Genomic DNA, 14494 nt, shown 5'->3' with positions numbered 1-14494 from the left:
ACATTATGAGTCATGGTGTTGTGCGTAAATAATGTAAAAAGTTTAAAGATGGCCAAAGTAACATACGCTATGAAGGAGGTCAAGGATGCAAGTCTGCCTATAGACGGCCTTGGTGAACACATTGACAAAAGGCTTAGAGACTACCGCAAACTCTCAATAAGTGTTTTGTCTTTGGATTTCCAGAAGTGTCAAAATCTTCTCTTTACAGAATACTTAGGCTAAAAAAGATTTATGCTTGCCGGGTGCCAAAAATGTTGACTGACACCCACAAAACACCTGAATGTTAGCTTTGACATTCCTTCAATTGACCCTTGAATTTGACATTCAGCCATCTTTAAGCTTTTAAAAGCGATACATACACAACACCATCCCTCATGATGATTTCTCTGTACACACGGTACATTCTCCGATGAACCTCTGCTGCACTATTCCCTTCTGCTTGCAGGAAACTAATAACATTCCTCAATTTACATTTGGCAGGAGAATCAATACAGGCGGCCTTGTTTATGCAACTGCAGTTCAGTGCAAACTGACCGCTTGAATTCGGTAATGACAAATGTAGCGGAGAAAATGTGTGAAGGACTACTGTGCACTCTGCGGACCTGCTACGTGTCTACGTAGTACTTTTTGTACACAACACATATTTGACTACCAACAGAGTATGAATAATGCTGAACACAATTGAAATAATCACTAACAAACATAAAAACGGTAGAATGTTTCCGTGTATTGTAATTACTGAGGCCAAATATCAATCGCAGTACATGCCTTGTACAATGCCAACTCATAAAAGGGTGGGTTTAAATACATTCAACTCAATCAATCTCTTATTTGCATAGTAATTCAATATTAATTAAAAGTGTACTTATTCTACATTTTTGTTTCTTCAATGGAGCTTTTTTATATATAGGTTACAATGTATTTATTTTTTATAAATAAACATAGTCAAATGACATTTAAGGAATTCTATCATTTTTACTGACATCAAAATGACTAATTAAAATGGAAGAAGAGAACAAATAAATACAAATTTCATATAGAAAACCTATCAAGTTTAAAGACAACATTTATTTTGTTATTTTCCGTGGCTACCAATAAGAAAGATAAACATCTTATGGACAGTGAAATATAAAAATACAAAATGTTGTTGAAATTTTGACTTGGCTAAATAAACTGAACCAATAAAAAATTTGGTGAATAAGGGTGTAACTCAACCATGATGGCTTTAAAAACAAACATCTTAAAAAAAATAATTATAAATAATTTCAGTTGGTAGCAGGCATTCATAAAAATGGCTTATTTTTCTATACGATGATTCACGTGATACAATTATTCATAAGTGTAATCTAAAGCTACATACAACATTAAATAACTAAATCTTAACTAAATAAAACAAGAAAACTTGAACTAACCATATGAGGGTGCAAGTCGTGCAAGAAACTAACCTAGCAAAGAAAACAAGACAAGATACAAAAATAATAATAAAATATCAACAACAAAGTCTTATAACAATAACAGCACAAGACCATTAAGTAAATAACATTAACCTGCAATGATCGTGACTTTATTTTAACCCTGGGACTGGCAAATTGCATTCCCCTCCGGTGACAGGCCATTTTTTGGTGTTTTTACCGATACTTTATAAACATTTCTACTATTAACCTCAGGGAATTTTACATTATTTTCTCAGGGAATGTGAAGATAATTATGGTATAAAACACTATGCATAAACCGTTTAAAAATATATAACTACACTAAAAAGATTTATTTTATTTTTTAAGTGGGGGACTATACACCTGATAAAATTTGATAGTGTAATAAAAATTAGAATCTTAGATAGTAAATGTATTTTTCATTTTATCTAATTTCAGAAAATATATAATGGTATCCAGGTTCTCTTAAATAAAAAATTAAATATAGTGTAAAAAACACAATTTATTAGTACATGAAAGCCTTGTTACTGTAGGAGCGATTATTTTTTTAAATTTACAAAAAATATAATTCATTCACTAAGTGTTTCCAAAATACATCAACATTTAAAGAATTATATGTACTATAAAACAAAAAATAAATTATTAACCAATTTCTAAATTTTTTATTTTTTGAAAAGTGGTGGGATGCACCTAAATTTGTTTCTATGGATACGATTATTTTCATTCAAAAATAAAAATTAAGAACTATTAAGAAGTAAACATTTATATGAAAATATTTCACTGATAATATTAATTGTACAATAAATAAATACTATATTTGAACTTTAGCTGAAATATTGGCTTAGTTTTGGGTTCCAGAGACCATAAAGGGAAACCTAGGTGTCACTGTCAAGGCCATATATATTCATATATATATATATATATATATATATATATATATTATTAGGGGGGTGACACCTAGGTGGAAACACCCTTTATGGTCTCTGGAACCCATAACTAAGCCAATATTTAAGCTAAAGTTAAAAAATAGTACATATATATATAAAACCATGAAATTACTGAAATTATTTAAAAAGATCTATAATAAACTCGTTTATAAGTAATTAACACTGTCTCGTGCAATAGATACTTTTTGTCAATAAATCTGACATCACTGTTGCCAAAACAGCAAAACAAATTTCCATATTGAAATCATCAATTCTTTCTGTTTGAAATGGTATATAAATAGTTTTGGCAGTGTTGAAATGTCACAACGAGTGCGTGTCAGATTGACATTATAATGTTGTTTACCAGTTCCAGGGTTAAAAAATAATGTTTAGTACATTTTGGAAAATAAGCTAGTGTTTTATTTTGAAAAAAAATTATTGTCTTATTAAATTTGACACAAGCATTGTATTTTTAAACTAAAGTTACAATTTTAGTTATAATATTTTTTATTTCATAAAAAATAAACTGGTTAAACGAGCACTTATTTTGATGCTTTCAATGCAATATAGTAATATAATCTAACATCTATATCACAGTATAAAATATAAAAGACGAATGTTGTGATAGATCCATGATAATACAATTTTAAAATCATAATTTACGTTATATTATAAGCTAATAATGTTTATAATAATGTGTCTTTTCTAACCCTTATAGTATCTGTCTATTTGACATGTTTACTTTTTGTTTTATATTTGCTCCTTAATAACAAAGCTTCATAAACAATAACATTGATATTAGAGATTTTTCAGCCTTATCACAGCCAGAAGTTTCTACATTCAAACAAACAAAATGCTCATAAATGTTTTCACCGATGCAACAACTGAGCGTACAATAAGAAACGCTTTCTTTACATGCAACAAACATTATTCGGGTACTTGTATTAATTTCTCATTTTAGACTAATCCCAGCCCAAGAAGCGGCAGCTGTAATTGATGTTACCAATATAAATGGTTTACTAGTGAAAACTTCATTCAGGAGAAAGTATTTGCATTCAATATAACAATTCGTTCACATAAAATCTGATCTGTTGTTAAATTTAACTTGAGCGTATTCTTTCCCTCGTATTAATTTATTTTTATTTTTACGTTTGCTTTATCATATCTGAATTTTTTACATCTGAAATAGAGGATAATTTGTATTTCTGTGAGGTCTTTCTAATTCAAAGACACAATCAGATGACTCAACAAAACATTTTATTGTCACTATTAGTTACCATGGATACCTACATAGTCTTGAGAACACAATAAGACAAGTAACATGTTTGTGGTTACCTGGTACACCTTTCAATTTACAGTAACAAGCCAAATTACTAAACTGGAACACAAAAACCTTCATCCTGGCATCATAACACAAGCAGTTAAAATAACAAATCCATATTTAACAATAATAACTCAAGTTTCCTGTCTGTGAACAACAGAAACAACATGCAATGTGCAAGGCTTACTAAAAAACTTTACTTACAAGGTGTGTTCAAAAAGCATCCAATCTTGTTTTCTATTATGCAAGGAAAGAATTAGAGTGAGGTCTGGCATATAGAGTCAACTATAGAGCGCATGGTCAGCCTGAATACGCGACCTCAATATATCCAGTCAATCAGCTGCAAGCTATTAAACGTCAATGTCTGTACTGAGTGTTCATCATATTTTTATTTGTTTCTAAGGCACAGCGATATTGCACATAAGATTTTTGTTTGTTTTTATGGAAAAGCAATATTGCACATAAGATTTTTGTTTTTTTTTATGGAACAGTGATATTGCACATAAGATTTTTGTTTGTTTTTATGGAACAGTGATATTGCACATAAGATTTTTGTTTGTTTTTATGGAATAGTGATATTGCACATAAGACTTTTGTTTGTCTTTATGGAACAGCGATATTGCACATAAGATTTTGTTTGTTTTCATAGAACAGCGATATTGCACATAAGATTTTTGTTTGTTTTTATGGAACAGTGATATTGCACATAAGATTTTTGTTTGTTTTTATGGAACAGCAATATTGCACGTAAGATTTTTGTTTGTTTTTATGGAACAGCGATATTGCACATAAGATTTTAGTTTGTTTTTATGGAACAGTGATATTGCACATAAGATTTTTGTTTGTTTTTATGGAACAGCGATATTGCACATAAGATTTTTGTTTGTTTTCGTGGAACAGCAAAATTGCACATAAGATTTTTGTTTGCTTTTATGGAACAGCGATATTACACATAAGATTTTTGTTTGTTTTTATGGAACAGTGATATTGCACATAACATTTTGTTTGTTTTTGTGGAACAGTGATATTGCACATAAGATTTTGTTTGTTTTTATGGAATAGTGATATTGCACATAAGATTTTTGTTTGTTTTCATGGAACAGCGAAATTACACATAAGATTTGTGTTTGTTTTCATAGAACAGCGAAATTGCACATAAGATTTGTGTTTGTTTTCATGGAACAGCGAAATTGCATATAAGATTTTTGTTTGTTTTTATGGAACAGTGATATTGCACATAAGATTTTTGTTTTTTTTTTATGGAACAGTGATATTGCACATAAGATTTTGTTTGTTTTTGTGGAACAGTGATATTGCACATAAGATTTTGTTTTTTTTTATGGAATAGTGATATTGCACATAACATTTTTGTTTGTTTTCATGGAACAGCGAAATTGCACATAAGATTTGTGTTTGTTTTCATGGAACAGCGAAATTGCACATAAGATTTTTGTTTGTTTTTATGGAACAGTGATATTGCACATAAGATTTTTGTTTGTTTTTATGGAACAGTGATATTGCACATAAGATTTTTGTTTGTTTTCATGGAACAGTGAAATTGCACATAAGATTTTGTTTGTTTTCATGGAATAGTGATATTGCTCTTAAGATTTTGTCAAAAACTGGTTATTCCCTAGATGAAACTGTAAAAAAAATTCAACAGACTTTCGGAGAAGACACTTTGAGAATGTGACACAGATAAAGAAGTGGTACAAGTTTAAAGATGACCACACTTCAGTGGACAATAAACCTCGATCTGGTAGACCAGGAACAAGTCAAAATGATTAAATTATTGATCAAATTCACAGTTCAGTAATGGAGAATCGATGTATTACTCTCCGTGAACTAGCCACAGAAGTAGTGGTTCAGTTTATCCAATTTACAGAGAAGATTTGGATGTCCGCATATGAGTTAATGCAAAATTTGTTCAAGAAAACAAAGAAGCAATTGCAACTTGTAATTAGGATGCACTTAGAACATGTTAGGATGCACACAAAATGGCACCAATTTTCTCAAAACAGTTATAACAGTCGATGCATTGTGCGTTTATGGTTATTATAACACGCAACATTACTCTATCTAAAAAAGCAAAATCAAAGTCATGCAGTTTTTTAACTAAAATGGAATACTATTGGTCTATGAGTAACTGCTTAGAGGGTGTAAACATCCTGATTTGTGGACCACAAAATCTTTAGACCTTCATTAGACAATATTACACTGCACTCTTCTTGCTTTTGTCAAAACTTCTTGGAAAAAAAACAGCATTCACATATGACATTCTCCCTATGGTACTATTTGATTTATGGTTGTTCCCTCACTAGATGATGCCCCTAAAGCAGAAGCCCAATTTGGGACGAGGAATAACGTAAGACAAAAAAAAACCACTCAATTAATATCTATTCCAAACAAGCACTTCAAAGCTTGCTTCCAAAAGTGGCAGGAGCACTAGAGTAAGTGATTGGAATCTCAAGGTGACTATTCCAAAGATCACTTTAAAATAGGTTGATGACCTTTTTTCCAAATTAAGGTAGGATATTTTTTGAACACACCTCACATGAGATAGAATAGTTGTATATATAAGAGAACAATCAACTAATTTTGTGCCCTTATCAAATGCTTTGGAACAAAGACAAAAATTTTGCTTTTATTTTAAATTGACTTCCACAATGCAATTAACTCTAAAAACAGTGCTAAAATAGATTAGCCCATCTAGGATTGGAAAATAAACAAGTATGAAAAAATCACACAGTAAAATAAAATGCTATTAATTTTTTTTTTTTTATAAAAAACTGTTTTTCAGTTTTGGTTGTTAATATTTGTTTCTGATAACCAAAGCATTATATCTGAACACACTGAAATCATCAGTTTCCTATGAAGTATTATGAAAAATTAAACCTCAAAAAGCTACCCCAGGCAAAAACTGAGAGAAGCCATGCATTATTTGTGTTGATGATGTACCTCTACTGCCGCTTGTGCCACAGACGAGGGGGTGGATGTGGCAGGGGGTGTGGCTTGAGACTGTACCACCTCCACCTTGGGACTGGTTACCACCGGTTCGGGGGCCTTGTACTTGGGTTGTCTGGATCTGAACTCTTCCTGCACAAAAATCATATAACACATCAGTAAAGGGTAATATAGTTCATATATAGTTCATATATAGGTAATAGTAACTGGTAATAGTTCATATATTTGTTTTAAAGATTCCTTATATTACTGATCTAATGTTATAACCAATTTTACTACAATAGATGGTCGGCTATACCATGCTGTTTATCACAGAATTTCAACAGTAGGCTCGAAGTAGGCCTAAACACCATGAATGAGATAATTATACTATTAATCCTAAAGAAATTTTAAATAGTCCTGTACACTAGAGAAACTGATCAAAAACAAAAACTATTGTCTACTATTTTAACTGTTTTTTATTTGTGAAATGGTCTGATGATGGAATCTTTAATTTTGAAAGGAATCACAAAAAACTAACATTGGAAAATGTGTGATAATTTACTACTGGTATCTAATTGAAATCTTTCTAATCCTCCAAGAATCTTTATGTATAACCCTTTGACCACTGTAGATGAATATACTCACAAACAGAGCACTTGCCATCAGCGCTACTGTCGAGTATTTTCACACCACGCTATCGTTGTTCTGGAAAAATCAGGTGAAATTCTTGAAATTTGTGAAAAAGCTTTGTTACCACAAATTTTACACCTCAAGGGTTCCAAGAATCAAAATCAGAATCCTTACTAAGACCACAAAAAACAATGCCTTGCTGCACACTGGATTTTCCTGAAGGCTACAATAAACATGATAATAACCTTTTTGTTCATATTGTAACAGGTGATGAAACTTGGGTGATGCATGTTAACTGTGAGATGAAAAGGCAGTCTATGAAAGGGGGAGGCCAGAAAGATTGGTAACTGTTTTCTGGGTTAATAAGGGCGTGATCCTATTTGATTTCTTCGAATGAAACTCGATAATAAATGCAGAATGATATTGTGGAATACTGCAGAAACTATGGCGAGTAATACAAAACAAGTGCGGAGAAAAACAGCTCAAACACAGCCAATCATAACTGACATCTCTTGGATGATTCTGGATGTGAGATGTTCGATCATCCTCCATTAAGCCCGGATCTAGTACAAAATTGGCTGCCACCTCTCTCCAGTGATGAAGACCAGATTAATTGTTATGGTCTCAGGAAACAGATTTCTTCTAAGTTGGATTCGAAAAACTTGTGTCACGCTATGATAAGTACATCAAGTTGAACAGGAATTACATTGAAAAATGAATTAAGCTTTCAAATGCATATAATAAGTCTCAAATAGCTGTCCCTAAACTCCACGAATATGGTAATTATCTTAGAAATCTATCTCAAATCACTACTTGTAAACACTACATCTCACCTCAGTATCTACCACTATATACCAATCAATCAAAATTCAATAAAATTTTCCCCACCTCCCATCATCTGCAGTTCTCCAGCTAAATTCCTGATATACTGCTATTCAATCACACTATACATGAGTGCTCTACACAAGAACTGACTAATATCTTAACTGAAAAAAGACACAAAAAGAAGGCAGTCAAACTCATACAAAAAAACTGAGCCATGAAAATCAAAGAGGTGTGCCACAAGTATCTGTCCTCACCCCTGTCTTTTTTTATTTTATACACAAACAACCTCCTCAGTTATGGTGAACAGACAAATACCACCACATATGCACTTGACAAAGTTCTACTCTTCAGCAAGAGAACACCAAGTCTCACATTGCACTTTAGCCCTAACAATCTAGTTTTGAATGAGACTAAATCAGGACACAAGTCACGGAATGGTCTGCTCCAGCATAGGAAATCTACAAAGACCTCTCTTTCTTCAAGAAAGTGCAATTGAAATTTAGCAAGTTTACAGCCCAGAGAAACTTGTATTAAACTTTCATTTAACTCAAAAATGATAATGTCTGCATGTGATAGAAACTTGACAAGAGACCTACAACACCCGACGGGTTGCAAATTTCAATTTCAAGAATGTCACTGATTTAAAAAATAAACACCTGCCACACCAAAGAGTTAAACTGTTCAATATACCTTGAAGACATCAAGTTACAAGAAAAGAATAATGGCATCTAGATGAAGCTAAGAACAGTTGCTGAAACCCCCTTTTATATAATTGATGAATCTATAAATAAGAGGACCAAGTGAGTTTTGTATGGTTAAAAACATAATATTTTTATACATTGACCACCTGTTGATTTGATAGCAAAACTCATTATTTATACTTGACACTATTATAACTCTTGAAGGATGAACATATAAGGATTATATTCTATCGTTTTTAAATTCTAATTTTATAATCTTTCATGGACTACATTCCTGACACATTTCGGGTGGATATTACCACTACTCACCAGAGATATATCTTCCTGAGGATGGACAATCTTGCTGGAAGCACCTACTGTGTTGATGAGGCTCACTTTGGACGGCTCCGTACCCGACGGTGTGGTGGAGTTGGTAGTGGAGTTGGAGGTAGAACTGCTAGAGTTGCTACACAACAGAGAGCCAACACCAGAGTTAGTTAGTGCACTGTACAGCTGCAGGCATTCGTACAAGTTCAACTACATAAACTATAACTTATTATTTAAATTAATTAAAATACATTACAACTGCAGATTACGGTACTTAAACTAATTAGAGATCAAGAAAATTCAAACTCTGGTCATCCATTGACTTAATTTGTACAACTATTTGTTCTTTAATTTAACAAAACGAATTGTGACTACTGAAGCTCATCAAAAACGTCTAACTGGTGGTATTACCTATCTTATGGTAATACGATACAACAATAAAATACCTGTTGTGAGTTGTTCTTCTTTTGGAAAGGAGATGACGAAAATTACTTAAGAAAACTCTAAGATTTCTTGAATTCGTCTGAGCTTTCCTGTCTTAACAGTGTAAATATTTTAATTTCTCACTGGCTGATAAAAATGTAAGTTTCCAATGTTTTTTTTCATCTTTTTTAGTTTGAGTGTAACATGTCTATAATTTATGCAAGTTTAGTCTACAGGTTTGATGCCAATGTTTATTGTCATTCAGCACATAAGTATAAGTTATTAATTAATAATTTGAGTACATTTTTTCTATTGCATTTCTCATAATATAGTGTACTGATTCATTTCAAGAAATGGGCAATTCTCGTATATCAAGTTACATAAAAAGATTCTTGTACTAATCTAAATGGATCCAAATACATTAAACAACATGATTACTCGTCAACCAACATTTTTATTGCTCGTAACCAGATTGCCAAGTGTGTGGCTTGAAGCGATACACAAGGTCAGTACAGTCTCAGAACAGCTACTTCAGTACTTATCTGCTGCTGTAGGCAAGTAACTTGCTTCTTAATGACTGCCTCCACCAAATCTAAGATTTCTTGAATTCGTCTGGGCTTTCCTGTCTTAATGTTCTAAGTGCAATGTGTATGATCTTAAGCTAAAAGAACTTAAGAAGAAGCAAAAATGCGGAATTCATAGAGCAGGCTGACAATAAATCAAAAGCTGTCTGGAGGGGTAATCAACTCTGAAAGAAAACAAAACACCACAACCATAATTCCAGCAAGTTTCATTGTTGAAGGTGAATTACACGATTCTCCCAATAAACATTGCCAATGCTTTAAATCAATTTTTTTCCAGAATAGCAGAGAAGACACTTGACAAAAATAGAACAACTGAATCAAAATCTACACCAGCAAATGTTATTCAGGCTCACTTTGTTACTAACTTGCAGCACCACAACACTACTGAAGAAGAAATAGGAACAATTATTGACTCCATGAAAAGCCTAAAAAACATCTGCTGGAGAGGACGACATTTCTTCAAAGCTAATTAAACATTGTAAAAGTGAACTTTTAACCCCACTGACAACTCTTATAAACAAATCTCTGGACGAAGGAATTTTCCCTAACAGTCTAAAAGTGGCTAAAGTCTATCCCAAGTACAAAAGTGGCCAAAATCAATGACGCTGTTAACTATCGACCAATATCTCTGATATCAAAATCTTTCTAAGATCCTAGAGCGAGTAATATTGAACAGACTTATAGCACATCTGCAGCAACACAACCTCCTGACTCTAGACAACATGGATTTATCAAGAACAGATCAACAACAACTGCAGTAGTACCAACTAATTGAGTACATTATTGATTAAACTAGACCAGGGATGTGTTTGCAACAAGTGTCATGCTCGATTTCAGCAAGGCATTCGACTGCCTGGACCACAACCTGTTAATTGGAAAGCTCAAGGCACTTGGGATAATTGGAAAAGAAGCCAGCTGGTTCACAAAGTTATCTCAGCGATAGGAAACAATTGGTTGAGCTCAGCTACAAGGATAACAACACCCTTCTCACAGTAAAAATCTGAAACCCTCCCAATGAAAAGAGGAGTGCCACAAGGATCTGTCCTTGGCCCTGTACTTTATATACTCCTCACCAATGATTTTCCAAGTTACCTTTCAGAGTTTTGTGAGACAGTGATGTTTGCTGATGACACAGCACTACTTGTTGCCACCAAAAATCGACAAGAGCTTGAAATAAACTCCTATGTGGCATACAGCATGGCAAAACAGTACTGCCTTCAAAATGATCTGGTCCTGAATGAAAGTAAAACCTATCAAACTGATATACACATCACTTCCCAAATGACTACCAAGGCCTTCAGAATTAACAACACTAAACTCAAATAAAATATCTAGGCATAGTCCTTGACAACAATCTCTCATGGACACCTCATGTGACCCAACTTTGTAAAAAAACTGAACATGGGTCTCTATGCTATACGAAGGCTAAAGCAGGTCAGTGATAACAGAACAGCCATCATAGCCTACTACTCTTTATTTGAAACCCACCTAAGATATGGTTTAGTGGCCTGGGGTGGGACGAGCGCTTCAAACCTCCAAAGAGTATTGGTAATTCAGAAAAAGAGCCATAAGAACACTGAAAGGACTAAGACCGCAAGAGACGTGTAGAGAAGCCTTCAAGGAGCTCAGGATCTTGACAGTTACTGCACTCTATATTCTTGAAACAGTAATGCATGCAGTAAAAATAGGCCCGAGCCAGATTAGGAGACCACCACACATACAATACAAGGCATAGGCACAACTTCGCACTTGATACTCATCATCTCTGTCTATTCGAGAGAAGAAACCATCTTATCGAGGAGCTGCCTTCTACAACTGTCTGCCAGAAGAAATGAAGAGAATCCCTGAGAAGAATCTGAAGAGAAGACTCATGGACTGGCTGCTGGAAACGAACAATATACACAGTCCAGGAGTTTTTGGATTGGAGAACTCAGCAATGAAGGATGAATAATGACGAATTCTGTAACTCTTACTGTACATACTTTTTACCTAATTCGAACTTAACAATTGTAATTCAAATGACACAATCGCTGTACTCCATGTATATGTGAATAAAGATTTGATTTGATTTGATGTCACTAAACTTATTCCTGTTCTCAAACCAATAAGTTTGAGTATGTTTCAATAAAACCTCTTCCGTCTTTTGCTCTTCTTTTGTCCACTGCGAAAAAGTAAATTTGTACCATCACATCAGTAGCTTTCTATCATCAATGTTGCTTGATGAAGAACCAGGAAAATGCAGAAGAACGAGAAATTGCTGGATCGATTGATTGCTAGGACAAGAAAATACCTTTCAACCGACAATTCAACGAGCAACCACGTCACCGAATGTATGGGTAGTTTAAGATCCTGTTGTATGTCCTTCTTTCACGAGTATAATAATTACAGTGGTAGGACTGTTGGGCTAAGAGGCATGTATGTACTAGAGGAACAAACACATTTTACAAATTTGTTTCGTATCATCACTATAGCAAAGAGGAGAACAACCTTGCTATGACTGGTCATGGTACAGTGCTTTAAGACGGGTACCTTATTACGTTTGTATATCAGCTCACTATAGGCTTCACAAAATCTAGGTGATTAACGAGCAGGTTGTTTTTTTTTCAAAAATAAAGTTGAAAGAGATTTTTGTTCTATTGATTGTGTTGAGATTATGTAAATAATACAATCTAATATTTAATCAACTCAAAAATATACATAAAGAAGAGGCCGGTCCCCTTTAAACCTCATTCTGCTCATCACACTGACCTGTGTTAAGATCTTATCAGACAGAATAAGGGAAAGAATTAATAATACAAGATCGATTGTACTCATAAAAATTGCTGAGGTCAAGAACAGTAAGTGAACTTGCCTATCTCTAACTCAGATTCAAGTCCAACGCCTAACAGCCATCAGTTCTCCTATACTCAGAACGTTGTATCATGTCACACAAAAATTGCTGAGGTCAAGAACAGTAAGTGAACTTGCGCTATCTCTAACTCAGATTCAAGTCCAACGCCTAACAGCCATCAGTTCTCCTATACTCAGAACGTTGTATCATGTCACACAAAAATTGCTGAGGTCAAGAACAGTAAGTGAACTTGCGCTATCTCTAACTCAGATTCAAGTCCAACACCTAACAGCCATCAGTTCTCCTATACTCAGAACGTTGTATCATGTCACACAAAAATTGCTGAGGTCAAGAACAGTAAGTGAACTTGCGCTATCTCTAACTCAGATTCAAGTCCAACACCTAACAGCCATCAGTTCTCCTATACTCAGAACGTTGTATCATGTCACACAAAAAATTGCTGAGGTCAAGAACAGTAAGTGAACTTGCGCTATCTCTAACTCAGATTCAAGTCCAACACCTAACAGCCATCAGTTCTCCTATACTCAGAACGTTGTATCATGTCACACAAAAATTGCTGAGGTCAAGAACAGTAAGTGAACTTGCGCTATCTCTAACTCAGATTCAAGTCCAACGCCTAACAGCCATCAGTTCTCCTATACTCAGAACGTTGTATCATGTCACACAAAAATTGCTGAGGTCAAGAACAGTAAATGAACTTGCGCTATCTCTAACTCAGATTCAAGTCCAACACCTAACAGCCATCAGTTCTCCTATACTCAGAACGTTGTATCATGTCACACAAAAATTGCTGAGGTCAAGAACAGTAAGTGAACTTGCGCTATCTCTAACTCAGATTCAAGTCCAACGCCTAACAGCCATCAGTTCTCCTATACTCAGAACGTTGTATCATGTCACACAAAAATTGCTGAGGTCAAGAACAGTAAGTGAACTTGCGCTATCTCTAACTCAGATTCAAGTCCAACGCCTAACAGCCATCAGTTCTCCTATACTCAGAACGTTGTATCATGTCACACAAAAAATTGCTGAGGTCAAGAACAGTAAGTGAACTTGCGCTATCTCTAACTCAGATTCAAGTCCAACACCTAACAGCCATCAGTTCTCCTATACTCAGAACGTTGTATCATGTCACACAAAAATTGCTGAGGTCAAGAACAGTAAGTGAACTTGCGCTATCTCTAACTCAGATTCAAGTCCAACACCTAACAGCCATCAGTTCTCCTATACTCAGAACGTTGTATCATGTCACACAAAAATTGCTGAGGTCAAGAACAGTAAGTGAACTTGCGCTATCTCTAACTCAGATTCAAGTCCAACACCTAACAGCCATCAGTTCTCCTATACTCAGAACGTTGTATCATGTCACACAAAAATTGCTGAGGTCAAGAACAGTAAGTGAACTTGCGCTATCTCTAACTCAGATTCAAGTCCAACGCCTAACAGCCATCAGTTCTCCTATACTCAGAACGTTGTATCATGTCACACAAAAATTGCTGAGGTCAAGAACAGTAAGTGAACTTGCGCTATCTCTAACTCAGATTCAAGTCC

At 34.2% G+C, this 14494-nt stretch overlaps 1 protein-coding gene across 1 annotated transcript in view; it reads right to left on the bottom strand.

Annotated features, from left to right (window-relative positions):
* The window catches only part of LOC124368038 (BUB3-interacting and GLEBS motif-containing protein ZNF207-like), a 36316-nt gene that overhangs the window by 7502 nt on the left and 14320 nt on the right, over positions 1–14494 (bottom strand). Inside the window, exons 2-4 of the mRNA XM_046825312.1 lie at positions 9092–9298; positions 6639–6776; positions 1413–1445 (exon numbers count right to left, since the gene is read on the bottom strand). Of these exons, the coding sequence (XP_046681268.1) occupies positions 1413–1445; positions 6639–6776; positions 9092–9298 (378 nt within the window). The remainder of the gene's footprint in view (positions 1–1412; positions 1446–6638; positions 6777–9091; positions 9299–14494) is intronic.

The sequence above is a fragment of the Homalodisca vitripennis genome, chromosome 8 (assembly GCF_021130785.1).
Source record: "Homalodisca vitripennis isolate AUS2020 chromosome 8, UT_GWSS_2.1, whole genome shotgun sequence".
In the NCBI taxonomy this organism is placed as follows: domain Eukaryota; kingdom Metazoa; phylum Arthropoda; class Insecta; order Hemiptera; family Cicadellidae; genus Homalodisca; species Homalodisca vitripennis.
This window is presented reverse-complemented; position numbering and strand designations above follow the sequence as displayed.